The sequence below is a fragment of the Oryx dammah genome, unplaced genomic scaffold, assembly GCF_014754425.2.
Source record: "Oryx dammah isolate SB20612 unplaced genomic scaffold, SCBI_Odam_1.1 HiC_scaffold_26, whole genome shotgun sequence".
Taxonomy (NCBI): Eukaryota; Metazoa; Chordata; class Mammalia; order Artiodactyla; family Bovidae; genus Oryx; species Oryx dammah.
This window is the reverse complement of record NW_024070210.1, coordinates 86511705-86526962: the sequence shown is the minus strand read 5'-3', so window position 1 is coordinate 86526962 and position 15258 is coordinate 86511705. Positions and strand designations below refer to the sequence as shown.

At 42.5% G+C, this 15258-nt stretch overlaps 1 protein-coding gene across 1 annotated transcript in view; it reads left to right on the top strand.

Moving 5' to 3' along the window:
- The window catches only part of LOC120852518 (IQ domain-containing protein H-like), a 112832-nt gene that overhangs the window by 80573 nt on the left and 17001 nt on the right, over positions 1-15258 (top strand). Inside the window, 1 exon segment of the mRNA XM_040225798.1 lies at positions 8355-8525. Coding sequence (XP_040081732.1) covers positions 8355-8525 — 171 coding nt within the window.

Sequence of the window (15258 nt, the reverse complement as noted above, 5' to 3'; positions counted from 1 at the left end):
GGAATCTGAGGCCCAGAGAGCGAAGAAAGTTAAGATCACGCAGACAGCAAGTGGCGAGGTCAACACTCCCTCCTGCTGAGGTCCTGAAACTCTGGTCCAGCACTCTATCCATCCAGTAAAGACTTCTGCCTCCTTCAAGGTCTCTATCACTCTCAAGTTGCCATCACTTCTTTTCCTTACCAAGCTTCCCCTGCCGTTCTCAGCCTTATTTCATCTTGACCTAAACCTAGTGAGAAGCTTGTCCCCTAGGGAAAGCCTCATGTCCTGCAGACCTTGCCTCTCTTCAACCAGGGAGAGATAAAGCCCAAAAGTAACAACAGAGAAAAAACACCTCCCTACAGGGACTGATTCTGCTTTATCCCCCCAACCCAGCCAAGCTCATCCTTCTGATTTTGTAGCTGAGAAGGGAGAAAAGGTGCCTGAAATCCTATCCAGCCTCTAGAACACCATTCAACAAAGTCATCTCACACTTAACACTCCCAAGCCTGAAATCTTAATTTTGTCCTTTAAACTACTCTTAGTTTAAATTTCTAAACTAAGCCATCTGTCCCACACAGTACATAGTAATTCCACCCTTCCGTTCTGTTGTTGTTGTTTTATATTTTTTTATTTATTTTTGACTGCACTGGGTCTTTGTTGCTGTGTGTGGGCTTTCTCTAGTTGCAGTGGCTTCTCTTATTGCAGAGCACAGGCTCTAAGACACGTGAGCTGGGTAGTTGTGGCTCCCAGGCTCCAGAGTGTGTGAGCTTCAGTAGTTGTGGAGCAGGGGCTTAGTTGCCCTGCAGCATGTGGGATCTTCCTGGGCCAGGGGTTGAACCTGTGTCCCCCACATTGGCAGGCAGATTCTTAACTATGGATCACCAGTGAACTCCCACCCTTCCATTTTTTTCAAGGCAAAGGTCTTGGAGACATCCTTTATTCCTCTCTTTCTCTCACACCTGCATTCAACCCATCAAAAAGCCCTTTGGGTTCTAGTTTTGAAGTGTATCTATAATAAGGCCACTTCTCCTACCCTCTACTATCACCATACTGAACCACCCACCGTCGTCTCTCACCCAGACTACTGCAGCAGGCTCCTCGCTGACCTCCCTGTTTCCATCCTTGTCATCTCACAGTCTCTTCTCCCCACCGCAACTAGGGCAGTTAAAAATATGTTATATCATGGCACTCCTCTGCTCAGCACCCTCAAGTAGATTCCCAGCCTCCACAGTTACAAGTGAGAAATAAGCCCCTGGCTCTGTTTTTAGACAAATCAGTAAGGACAGGGGGAGCCTTGGCCACCCATGACTGTATAGCCCAGCCAGCAGAGAGGTGGCCTGACCTCCACAGCTTAGGCATAGCCGTGGGTCTGACTGAGGGTTCGGTTTTGCTCTAGAAAGAATCCACTGGGCAAACAGTGGGTTTCCTATTATGCTGGGACTGTGAATCAAAAGAAATGATTATGGGCAGGGGGTGGTGCACACATCCTCCAGCCACAACAGGCTGCTGAGGAAGGTGGGTCGTGTATCGCGCTTTGTTCTAAAGGCCTGATGTTATCTCTGTGGTGAATGAATTCCCAGTGCTGCATCTCTTGGAAGCCTTAGTTGGAGGATCTACCTTTTTAAAAAATTCCACATGAGCAACAATATGGATGAACCTGGGGGTGATTATGCTTAGTGAAATAAGTCAGAGGAAGATAAATACTGTTTGTTAGCACTTATATGTGAAATCTCAAAAGTAAATTAGTGAATATTAAAAAAAAAGGAAACAGACTCACAGATACAGAGAACAAACTAATGGTTACCTGTGGGAAGAGGGACAAGGAGAGGGGCAAGATAGGAATAAGGGATTAAGAGATGCAAACTATTATGTATAAAATAAACTACAAGAATATATTTAAAGCATGGGGAATATAGTCAATATTTTATAATAACTTTAAGTGGAGTATAATCTGTAAAAATACTGAATCACTATGCTGTGCACTTTAACATAGTATTGTAAATCAACTATGCTTCAATTTAAAAATTCAAATGAAAAAAGACTGAATATTCTTAACAACCTACTGACTATTTTTCCAAATTTATTATCAGAATAAAAGGTTCTATAATAAATAAAAATTTTTTAATGGAAAAAAATTCTATACAAGCTTAGAAATTTTCCTAATGAGCCTCATAGATGCAGCTGAGGGAGGGTTCACCAGGACTATTATCCCCTGATTAGTGGAGGAAAGTGGCCCATAGAGGTGACTTGCCGAGAGTCACAGATATTTGTCTTAGACTCTGGTACTGAGAGTAGGGCCTTTAGCAAGTCACTTATCCTGTCTGGAACATCAGATTCTTTTCCTCACAAATAAAGAATGAGGAGGAAAGAAGACCTAAAGATGGGTTTGCAAAACATCCAGACTCTGACAGCTCTGAAATTTTTTGATTCTTCAACAAATGTTATTTGATCTATCAATTAGTCTCTCAATCCCATACCTTCCCCAATGCGCAAAAGAGAAGGTTGGCAAGACCAAAGTCTTTGCTGTTTTATTTGCCCTTGGAGATGGTCACAGGATGTAGGGCCTAAGCACATCTGCCCACATCTATACCCTCTGCCACCCATCCATCCTGCCTGTCACAAGAAAGAGGCAGGAACAGCAGGGGTGAGCAGGCTGCCTCCATCTGCCTGGAACACCTAAGGCAAAAAGGGCTCAATACCAGGACCCTGTCTCCCACACCCCCCCACACAGAAGCATGTCATTATCATTTCATCCCAAAGCTTGCAGCCTATGCAGGACCCAGAACCTCGGAACTGAACCGTTCTGGACAAGCTCGCCTCTGCCTGACCCTGTCTTCAGTTCTCACATGCTTGTTTAGAAGCGTTGAGGTTGTGGTAGCTTCTTGATTTGCCTTGCCCCAGCTCTGCCACCGCAGCTGCGGTGTGGACTGCGTCTAGCCCAGCCCAGTCAGGGAGTGTAGAGCTGGGGTTCCGCAGCACCTCTCCCACCAGCCCCCTCTCCCCACTGGCCCTGCCCCTGGCGGAAGCTGCAATGGACTTTTTTTTTTGCAACCAATCAAACTAGAAATAGAATGTAAACCACAAATGTAAGCCACATGTGTAATTTTAATTTTCCAGTCATGCTTAGTCGCTCAGCAGTTTCCAACTCTCTGCGGCCCCATGAACTGTAGCCTTCCAGGCACGTCTGTCCATGGGACTTCCCAGGCCAGAATACTAGAGTGGGCAGCCATTTCCTTCTCCAGGGGATCTTCCCGACCCAGGGATCAAACCCGGGTCTCCTGCATTGTGGGCAGATTCTTTATCGTCTGAGCCACCAGGGAAGTAGTCTCATTTTAAAATGTAACTGAAAAATCAATTAAAATAATGTTAATACATAATGTGTTTTATTTAACATAAGCAGGATAGTATCATTTGACATGTAATCCATATATAGTGTCATTTCAATTTGTAATCTGCATATAAATATATTAAGATATTTCACGTTCTTTTTTACCTCCTAATTCTTCAAAGTCTGGTGTGTATTTTACATTTATGAAAGTGAAAGTGAAAGTTGCTCCATCATGTCTGACTCTTTGCGACCCCGTAGACTATATAGTCGATGGAATTCTCCAGGCCAGAGAAGTGGAGTGGGTAGCCTTTCCTTTCTCCAGTGGATCTTCCCAACCCAGGGACCGAACCCAGGTCTCCTGCATTGCAGGCAGATTCTTTACCAGCTGAGCCACAAGGCAAGCCCTTTACATTTATAGCATATCTGAATTTGAACCAACCACATCTCAAGTGCTCGATAGGTACACGTGCCCAGTCGCTACCATAATAGTGCAGATCTAGAATATACGTGAGTCTGTATACAATTTTACTTACCATAAATCTGCTAATGTTAACATATTGTTACATTGTCATCTAGTCCTTTCTAGATATAATTTTTACAAAGTCGAAGTCATATTGTCTATATGACTTTATATCCTTCTCTTGCTGTTTTATGTATCTTCCTACATCATCAAAAGTTATTCGCAATCACTGTCTTCAATGTCATGTCATAGATTCTCCCATCATGTGGATGTGTCATAATATCCTTAGCCAATGACCAGATGTTGGACAGCTGCAATTTTTCAGTTTCACAAATAATGCTGAGATGAAGATTTTTTGTGTGTTGTTCATGCTTCATAATGCCTTGATGTAAACCTCTCTAGTATTGTAGCCATTTTTAACAAAATGGGTTTTGAATATCATTAATCAGTCAAACAGCTATCAACAAGTGCTTTATAATGGGCAGCTGATACACCTTGGCTTCTTGTCCCACCCCTTTGATACCTGGCTCTGAGACCCAGGGCAAACCATTTTGCTTCTTACACTTGAGTTACTCTATTTATAAAATAAACTGACTGTATTAGATGATTTCTGAGAGTCTTTCCAAGCACTAGCCTTCAGTGGTGTTTTCCCCTCACCCTCACATCTAACCAATTAACCTATCAAGCTCATAATTTTGAGTCCTAAAGTAACCTCAAAGCCACCTCCTAAACATTTAAAAATATATCTGCTTCTCTCCATCCCAGTCACAGTGCGTTTTTACAGTGCTGTGTACATCATCTCACATCTAAAGCATGTTGGGAGTATCCAGCGCTGAGAAAGATAGAGTTCTAAAGGTAACAGCAAAATCCAAGATCAAAATGAGATATGTGTGAAAGCCTGGGGCTGGCGCAGAGTTGATGCTCAATGATTATTTTCTGCCTTTAAATCTGAAACCAGCTTCTAGAGCCCCACTTAGACCCAGTCACTGAAAGGCTGTGGAGGAGTTCACAGTGAAACTTCAGAGGTGCTGCTGTGCCCTGCTGGGAGCCAGCCTGCCCCAGACACTGGGCGCTCTCAGAAGACAAAGACTCAGCAGCTTCCCCTAAAGGCCTGACAGTCTAGAGGGGGAAATTGGAACCCCTGTCCTCAAAACAAAGATGCCTCAGGCGGTGTCTTCAATAGAAAAACCAGATGGAGAACAGAACAATTATCTGAGCAATTCAGGCAAGCCTGCTGTTGAGGAAAAGGCTTGAAGAAATTTGTTCTGTTTCCTTTGTGAACCAAGGGGTTAGGGAAGCCTGGAGTAGCAAAATTACTTTGGGTCTACAAAAAGTTCAGAGTTCTGGCCTGTGCTCTATAATCTTAGGCAAACCATTAAGCCACTTTTTGATCTTAGCATCCTCATGGGTCAAATAGAGTTAGGGTAATACCAACCTTGTTCACACCTAACCACAGACTGGATTGAATTGTGAGGTTGAACCCAATGCTTATGAATGGGGAAAATAGCTATTAAATGAGCCAATCTAATAGCTGCATAGAAAACTGAAAATGTGTCTCCTAAAATTCTACTCCTCTTAAAGGAAACGTTTAGTATTCATCAATAACATCTATATTGAACTTTATAATATGTAAGGGAATTTTATATGCATTTATTCTATTTTGCTTTCAAAATCTCTTGTGGTATGTATTATCATTTGTGCCTTTTACAAGACTGAGAGAGTTTAAATAACTGTTTCAAGTTTGCACTGTTTGCGAGGGCCAGATTCAGGCTCTCCAACTCTTTGATTCTTGTTCCCCTACTCAGTTCTGCTTCCCACTAAAATCCTTATCACCAAAACATTAATATTATTAACATAATATTAGTAATGTTTGTTATATGTAATTCCTTTGGTCAAGGACTCTGCAACATCAATATAAGCTCTGGAAAAAAATTGCCCGACATGTAAGAACAGCAAGTTCACTTTCTCATATTAAGGAAAAGTAGCTGTCCCCATCTGATTTGCATTTTATGCCATACAGCAGGAAATATTTAAGTTGACAAATAGGATATTTACAACCACAACAGATACTTGGCAGTTATTTTTTAACAATTGTTGCAAATGTGATTTATTTGCTATTATAAAAGGGCATTACTGTGCGAATATGACTCCTGAAATTAGCTTCAGTTTAGCAAGGGGCCTTGACAGCCTGACCTCTTAATATCCTTATAATGATGCCATTTACATTCAATGCTTACTCAAGTCACTCACTGCTAGATTTGTTTGAGAGGCGTCCACTCTAGGGCAGATGTATTATGTATTTCAACATACCAAGTTGGTGTGTGAGGCACATGTAGGCCTTCTAAGGGGAAAAACTATTTAATCAAGTCTTCCCAAAAATGTGTTAGTTTCCAATTTCCTACAGTGAAAATGCATTACTGCTAATTACAGCATACTCCAGAAACACAATACTTCATGTTTTCTCCACAAGACATTTCCATGGCATGGAGATATTAAACAAAACCATGTTTGATCCTCTGTGCTTTAGCTTTTAGTATGACTGGGAAACTGGTCCAGGGTAAGGATGGACTGGGTCAGGATTGATGCCATCTCCTCCAGCAGGGAAGGGGCAGACAGTGGACTTAGTGCCAGGCAGAACTGTATTCAAACCCCAGTACCACCACTTCGTAGACACGGTTACCTCTCTGAACCTGTGTTTCTTTATCAGTGACATAGAGCTGTTATATTTAAGGTTATTATAAAGATCCGAGATGTCTGTGAAGCCCCTGGCACACTGGAGGTACTCGGTACACGGAGACCGGTCATGCGTGTATGACTTGTCAAAGCTTAGAGGTTACTTTCTCCATGATACAGCCCTGACATCACTAGCCAGACCCGATCTGTCCAGTCCTTCTGCTTTGGTGGTACTTTGTTCCATCCCTCAAGTATTCATTGTGTTATAATTAATTGAATATGATTCTGTCTTCCCCTTCTTGGTGTAGGATCCATGTCTCTGCCTTTTACACTTCGATGACTAGCACAGTAATATGCCTTGAGCACTGAACTGAGGAGGATTCTGGATTCAGTGTAGGGTTGGGGAGTGACAAGAGAAATTAAGGATGGTCTGCCACAGGAGAAGGTAGCACATGACCCACTTTGCCAACAGCAGTTTAGCACATAGTGGATGCTCAGTAAGTGTCTGTCAAGGGAGTTACTGGACATTAATCAAGCATCTAATAACTTAAGAGTAACTTATTGCTTACATGTATCTGTCCCTCAAAGCAATTTAATTTCTATTGTATCCTAATATCCTTCTAGGACTTCCCAGGTGGCACAGTGGTAAAGAATCCACCTGTTAATGCAGGAAACACTGGAGACAGGGGTTTGATCCCTGGGTTAGGAAGATCCCCTGGAGTAAGAAATGGCAACCTGCTCCAGTATTCTTGCCTGGGAAATTCCACAGACAGAGGAGCCCAGTGTGCTGCAGTCCCTGCGGTCACAAAGAGTTGGACACAACTGAACAACTGAGCATGCATGCACGCACACATCCCTCTAATAACCCTGGTATTCAGCTATGGTGACTGCTATCATGGTTTCCTGGCATAGGGTAGGTGAAATTACTTTCTTGTACTCTTAAGGTGAAAATAGTGGTAGAGCTAAGGCTTATCGGCCAACCCTAAGCTTCCCTTTAGAATCATATTGCAACATATTGGATCTAGGAAAATAGTACTGATGAAATTATTTGCAGGGAAGAAATGGAGATGCAGACGTAGAGAGCTTGTGGACACAGCAGGGTAGGAGAGGGAAGGATGAATTAAGAAAGCAGCATCGACGTATGTACAGTATCATGTGTGAAATAGATAGCTAGTGGGAAGCTGCTGCTTTATAGAGAACCCAGCCTAGAGAGCTGGGATGGGAGCAAGGAGGGAGGCGCAAGAAGGAGGGGATATATATATATATATATATAAAATTATTGCTGATTTGCATCATTGTACTGCAAAACACCAACACAACATTGTAAAGCAATTATCCTCCAATTTAACAAAAAAAAAAAAAAAACTAAATTTAAACTTTCCACAATAAAAAAGTTATTTTCCCTCCAGAAAAAAGAATCATATTGCAATTCCCAGAGAAGCCAGCACTGCTTTTTCTGAAGCCAAGGCAAACTGCTCTTTTCTAACATTTACTCACCCTTGGCCTTTTCTGTCTGCTCCCCTGTAACTCCCCATCCTCTGGAGTTCCCATCCAACTTCATTTCTCAGTTGAAAGCCTTGCACTGGCCACTTTAGAAATGGCCAACCACAGGCAGAAAAATCAAACAGGAGACTTTCAGAACCAGGACTCTCCATCAGATTATCTTGGCCAGGTATTTCCAGCTGTGTAAACGCCCCACAAGAACCTTGAATCTTCTGACAAGAATCAGATTGAAGGCTCTATTCTTCTGTTGAACAAAGGAGAAACATGAGCAAGAGCATCTTAAGTCACGTATTCATTGGCATAGTTGGGTCTGGTGTGGTTCAGGGTGGTTCAGGGCGGTCATGGATGGTAGGGGCCTTCTCTCCTGCTGGCGGTTCGTATTCTCACTTCTCTGGTTCCTGTTCTACTCAGGTGTGGGCAACAGGCCTCAATCTCTCATACAGTGACCAGCTAGCCCTGACTCAGCTCACCTTATACTTGACCAATGGCCACCTGAATTGCAGTTTGAGCACCCTCGAAGTGCCCCGCTTTGCTCCCAAGAAAGACAAGAAAATGAACAACCTAAATGTTCAGAAAGTGCCGGTAAGTGACCGATGACGCATGCTGATTCTCCTCAGTGCCATTTACTGAGCTCTGGTTGTGTGCCAAGCTCCATGGGTCCAGAAGGAAGAAAGAATTTCAGGCAAATCTTTGAAACTCCCAAAATGGGCTTCTGGCACAGGAATGTAGGAGAGGGGAGGCAGCATTCTCTAGGAACCGGGAATGTCGGAACGGGGAGAAGCACCATGTGGAAGGATGGAAGAGCATGGGCTTTCTAGGGCTGGATGTCTGGGTGTTCCCCTCTGTTCTCTCCTCAGCTCACTTCCCAGGACAAGTATATCTATATCCATGGCTGCAGTCACCAGAAGCTTCCAACCAAACCTGTATTTTTCTAGCCCAAATCTCTTTTTTGAGCCTCCGACTCCTCGATTCCATATTCAACAGAATGTTGGAGAGGCTTCAGGCTCAAACTACCCACAGTTGCACTCATGGTCTCTTCTTCCTTATACTTCCTCTTGGTGAGTTGCGCCAGAAGCTGATCAGTCACCCTTTGTCCCAGCATCCAGTCAGCAAGCAGCTCAAGTTGATGCCTGCTGCTAAAATGCCTCAACTCTGACCCTTCCTCTCCCCATCAAAGATACAGCCTTCATTTCAGCTTTCAGGGTCTCACACTACTGTTATAATAGCTTCTCACTAAGATTCCCTGCCTCCTCTCAAGGTAGTCAAGGCAGTCAGGGCGAATCTGAGCATGCTACTCCCCTACTTATGATTCTGAAATGACTCCTGTCATTTTTGGGAAAATCCCAACTTCTCAGCTTGGTTGATGAGGCCCCTCATGATCCATGGCCTAGTCCCCATCTCGTCACTAGCCTATCTCTAGGGGGCTGGAGGCAGTAGTTCTGGCACTGGTTAAGGTTTACCAACCTCAGGACTCTGGGTAACAAAGGGTAAACCTCTATGGGGACAGTGGGCTAGGTTGGTCCTGGGGAAGGAGTGCAAAGGTCAAGAGGACCAGATGGCCCTTCCTATAGGTGGGATATGCGAGCAGATTGGGGCTCAAGCCACAGCTGCTCTGACAATGCCAGAGGGTTTCTTCTGCCTCCTCTCACAATAGTGAGCTTTGTGCCCTTTTTGCAAATGAAGCTCTACTTGAGATGTGAATATGTCAAGCAGATAAAAGAGGAATGCCAGTGGTTAATAAAACCCCCATACCAGTTCCCTAGAGATATCATTTCAGAACAGTATCTGCTGCCTCTCTCTTGAGTCTGTTTGGATCCAAGAGATACCTCTGGGTTTAGAGAACCCTTTTTTGACTCTGCCAAGGATCCCTATATCAACTTCCTTAGCAGGAGCTCAGCATACACTTGGAAGGGTAGCCTGAAAAGGGTGCCAGATATCTTGGGGGGCTCAAGCAGCAGCCCTCTCCTCCTCCTCCTCAATTCACTTGTCCTGTGAGATACCCTTGTTCATGCAAATCCCTTAGATCTCTTTGCTTATTAAGACAAGAAGCAGAATTGGACTAGGGATGAGAAACAGACCTAGGACCTTGCTAGGGATATCCCAGGTTTGGTCCCACCTGTTCCCCTGTCCTCACCAAAGGGACCTTTACAAGACTCTAAGTTCAGTGACAGAGGGAAGGACAGCAGTAGAATTTGATACCTTCTGGCTTAGCAAACCTAACTCCATGCCATTTCCCAAAGGAAGCTGGAAGCTGAGTTAGTATTCAATGCAAGACTTCCAAAGACAATTCGCTGCATTTAAATATGTTGCTCCAGAAACCTGCAAGCAGAGGCTTCACTTGGAATTAGAAGCACTCTCCCATCTTCCCCTTCTTGCCTATAGATTTCAATCCTAGCTAAAGGCAACATACAGGAATTCTGTGATCAAGAGTCTTAGACACTTTTAGGAATTATCTGCACTCAAGAGAGAAGCATTATGATCTTCAGTAAATCAAACGTCTCTACAATCACTGAAGAAGAGCTATGCAGGTTTACTGAGGGAGGGACAAACTAGAAGTACTTTTGGTTGTAGAAAGATAAAATGGAGGTTCTCACCCTGGTGCCACTGTGCACATGTGTACACACATGCTCCTGTGCGTATGTGAACGTGTGATGGGAAAGTTTTAAACGAAGCATGCACACGTGCACATGGTGCAATTTACAGCCAAAGTGAAGCTCCTGAACAAGTGTGAACAGACTGTGATGCCGTCAAGTTTACAATCAGTCAGCCGACAAACCCCTTTGAAGACAAGAAAAGGAAACACACAGATAGAAACTAGAGATAATGAGGGCGCATTCAGAATGAGTGCCTGTAAAAGATTTCCAGTTTGGGCCTATTCCTAAAGGATAATATGCTGTGCAGGGGGAAAGCAAAAACTTTTCTGAACTCTAAGAAGAGCTATTGTCCCCATAGTAGAAACAGGTGGCAAATCACTCTCATTTAGACCCGTTTAGACGGAGGAGCCTGATAGGCTGCAGTCCATGGGGTCGCTAAGAGTTGGACACGACTGAGAGACTTCACTTTCACTTTTCACTTTCATGCATTGGAGAAGGAAATGGCAACCCACTCCAGTGTTCTTGCCTGGAGAATCCCAGGGACGGGGAGCCTGGTGGGCTGCCATCTATGGGGTCGCACAGAGTCGGACACGACTGAAGCGACTTAGCGGCAGCAGACCACGCGCAGGGACTTCTGATCCAGTGTCCTCCACAAATAACCACTTGAAGGCGGAAACAGGATCAGATGAGTCCCAGACGTGTGTGTTTTGAAAATGAAAAGGAGTCACCTAACGGCTTTTTAACTTTTAATTAACATTCTGTCAGAGTGGACATAAATTGTTATCCTTTTCTACCCATTTCTACTGTTCTCTCTCGATGGACCCTCCACACCATAGCTGGTGAGATGGCCAAAAAGGATCATCTCTGGAAACATCTTAAAACAACCCCAGTCATTTATAAGCATTTTAACAGCACATGATCTGTAATGAATGATTAAGTAAAACCTTTTGTGTTAAATTATGATGTTAATAATGATTCTGTCTCCTGTAATTTATTATGAATTCTCCAACGCTTCGGGTTTGATTTTGATAGAATGCAACAACAGCAGAGTTTATGTGATGACTTTATTTTTAGAATTCCTTCTTTGAAGGCACACATTTCCCCACTACTGCTGCTACTGTAATTATGTACAAAACCAATCACTCATTAGAGTTAGGATACATTATCTTCTAGACAGATGAGGCTAAATAAGCAACACATTAATAATTCAGAGAGCAGTTCATTATGCATGTGGATGCCTGCTTCGTAACTGAAATAAGAACCTCATCAGCCTCTGCCAACCCTTAAACAATAGTTCTGTGTTATTGCCACCACATTCAAGTTTACGCTTGTTAAACTGCTACTTGGATTATTTTATCAAACATTCATTTATTGTGGTCCCTTACTGCCGAGAACAGATTTTGGAAGCTCCTTTTTTAAGTTAATGATTTGAGCAATGGGTGTTATTAATTCTCAGAATATTATAAACATGATTAATTTTCAGGCAGAGATTTATTACATAAGGATTTCAACTATGTCAACTGAAATGCATCACTGTCAAAACAAGTATCATGGCGAAAATAGAATATGCTCCACACTTCAAGTGCTGGTGCTCAGAACTAAATCAATTTAAATTGTGGTTGAAGCAAAATTATATTCTCCAGTGAAAAGGAGTATTTCAAGCTTCCTTTATTTAGCTTGAAGCGTTCTTGTTAGATTGTGATTTAGAAAGGTAGTTTAATAAAACTAGACTTCTACCAGTAATATTTTGCCTCCTATTTTTTTCCCCTTTGTTTTCCTAGAAAAGGCTAATCTCTGAAATTCCCACACACTCCAAACTTGGCCAGTGGGAATTTGGAGAGAACAGGACTGCACTGGAAGTCAGGGGCCATGAATCCTGATCCTTTCTCGGGCCTCAGTTTCCTGTTTTGCAAAATAGGGAAGGCCTAAATGACCCCTAGGGTCTCCTGAGGCATTTACTTTTTATGGGGCTTGTATGTAGAGTAGAACTCTGTTTCAAGCCTGACCTAGGCACCCTCATGTACAGTGAGACCTGTGGATGGGGAATTTGTCCTGCAAGGAGACACAGGAAGGGCTCATCCTCACAGCCTTCCATTGAAAGGTCTTTTTCTTGAAGAATCTTTTAGAAAGGTGTAACACTGTTGTGACAAGGTCACATTGTAAGTCCTCACCAGCCACAGCTTAGCTATCAGTCAAAACTTTCAGCCAGAATCAGCTGGAAGTAAGTTCACCTACTTTGTGCCAAGCATTCTGCTAAGCGCAGGGGATATAAGGATAAGTAGTAAAGAGCTCTAAGTTTTGCAAAGGACCAAGATAGGCCAGCATAGAACTATAATGCATATAATAACATGATAATAATATCCAAAATATACTGAGCCTTTACTCCTCACCAGGTACTTTAACCAAATGCTTTACATGAATCTTTCTACAACATAATATATGAGGCAGGTGCTATTATTATGCTCATTTTTAGCTAGGAAGACTGAGATAAGAAATGTTAAGCAACTTGTGGAAAGTCACTCAATAAACAAGTGTGGAAGCCAGAATTATGCCCAGGCTCGTGTGCCTGACCATTGTGCTACCCAACCTGCCTTGTGTTGGCTGAGAGTCAATGATTCAACCCCAGAGTACAGCTTCAGCTCATCCCTGAAGAAATCTCTGGGTGAAGCCATGGAAAAAGTCTTCTTCCAAAAGAGGTTTCATCTCCTTGTGTGAGGAGGTTATCTGCAGACATATTACCATTATCCATGGGCTCCTAATCTGCTCTGAGCTAGGCCAGGACTCAGTGAGCCCTGAATGGTCCAGATGGTTGTGGAGGAGTCTTCTGATGCAATAAAACCCATTTAGATTATGACGCCCTTGGTAAACCTAAATGGATTTTACAGCATTAGAAGCAAGTTGGTTAAAAATGATGCTTTCTATTTGTTATAATTTATATAATGCTTTACACTCTAAATAGATGTGAGCTTATTTAACCACTAAGACCATTAAGGTATGACCTAAATCAAATCCCTTACTATTATACAGCAGAAGTGACAAATAGATTCAAAGGATTAGATCCGATAGACAGAATGCCTGAAGAACTATGGATGGAGGTTCGTGACATTGTATAGGAGGCAGTGATCAAAATCATCCCCAAGAAGAAGAAATACAAACAGGCACAACGGTTATCTGAAGAGGCCTTACAAATAGCTGAGAAAAGAAGATATGGTAAAGGCAAAGGAGAAAAGGAAAGATACACCCATCTGAATGCAGAGTTCCAAAGAAAAGCAAGGAGAGATAACAAAGCCTTCCTCAGTGATCAGTGCAAAGAAACAGAGGAAAACAACAGAATGGGAAAGACTAGAGATCTCTTCAAGAAAATTGGAGATACCAAGGGAACATTTTGTGCAAAGACAAGCGTAATAAAGGACAGAAATGGTATGGACCTAACAGAAGCAGAAGATGTTAAGAAAAAGTGGCAAAAATACACAGAAGAACTATACAAACAAGATCTTAATGACCCAAATAACCATGATGGTGTGATTACTCACCTAGAGCTAGACATACTGAAGTCTGAAGTCAAGTGGACCTTAGGAAGCATCACTACAAACAAAGCTAGCAGAGATGATGGAATTCCAGCTGAGCTATTTCAAGTCCTAAAAGATGATGCATGAAAGTGCTGCACTCAATATGCTAGCAAATTTGGAAAACAGCCATGACCACAGTCCTGGAAAAGGTCAGTTTTTATTACAATCCCAAAGAAAGGCAATGCCAAAGAATGTTCCAACTACTGAACAATTGCACTCATCTCACACACTATCAAAGTAATGCTCAAATTTTTCAAGTGAGGCTTCAACAGTACATAAACCATGAACTTCCAGATGTTCAAGCTGGATTTAGAAAAGGCAGAGGAGTCAGAGATCAAATTGCCAACATCTGTTGGATCATAGAAAAAACGAGAGTTCCATAAAAACATCTATTTCTGCTTTATTGACTATGCCAAAACTTTTGACTGTGTGGATCACAACAAACTGTGGAAAATTCTTACACAGATGGGAATACCAGACCACCTTACCTGCCTCCTGAGAAATCTGTATGCAGGTCAAAAAGCAACAGTTAGAATGGTACATGGAACAAATTCTTACACAGATGGGAATACCAGACCACCTTACCTGCCTCCTGAGAAATTTGTATGCAGGTCAAGAAGCAACAGTTAGAATGGTACATAGAATGGTTCCAAATTGGGAAAGGCTGTATTTTGTCACCCTATGCAGAGTACATCATACAAAATGCCAGGATGGATGAAGGACAAGCTGGAATCAAGATTGCCAGGAGAAATATCAATAACCTCAGATATGCAGATGACACCACCCTAATGGCAGAAAGCATAGAGGAACTGAAGAGCCTCTTGATGAAAGTGAGAGAGTGAAAAAGCTGGCTTAAAACAACAGTCAAAAAATGAAGATCATGGCATCTGGTTCCATCACTTCATGGCAAGTAGATAGGGAAACAATGGAAAGAGTGACAGACTTTATTCTTTTGGGCTCCAAAATCACTGCAGATGGCATCTGCAGCCATGAAATTAAAAGACGCTTTGTTCCTTGAAAGAAAAGCTATGACCAATTTGGACAGCATATTTTAAAAAAAGAGACATTACTTTGCCAACAAGGGTCCATCTAGTCAAAGCTATGGTTTTTCCAGTAGTCATGTATAGATGTGAGAGTTGGACCATAAAGAAA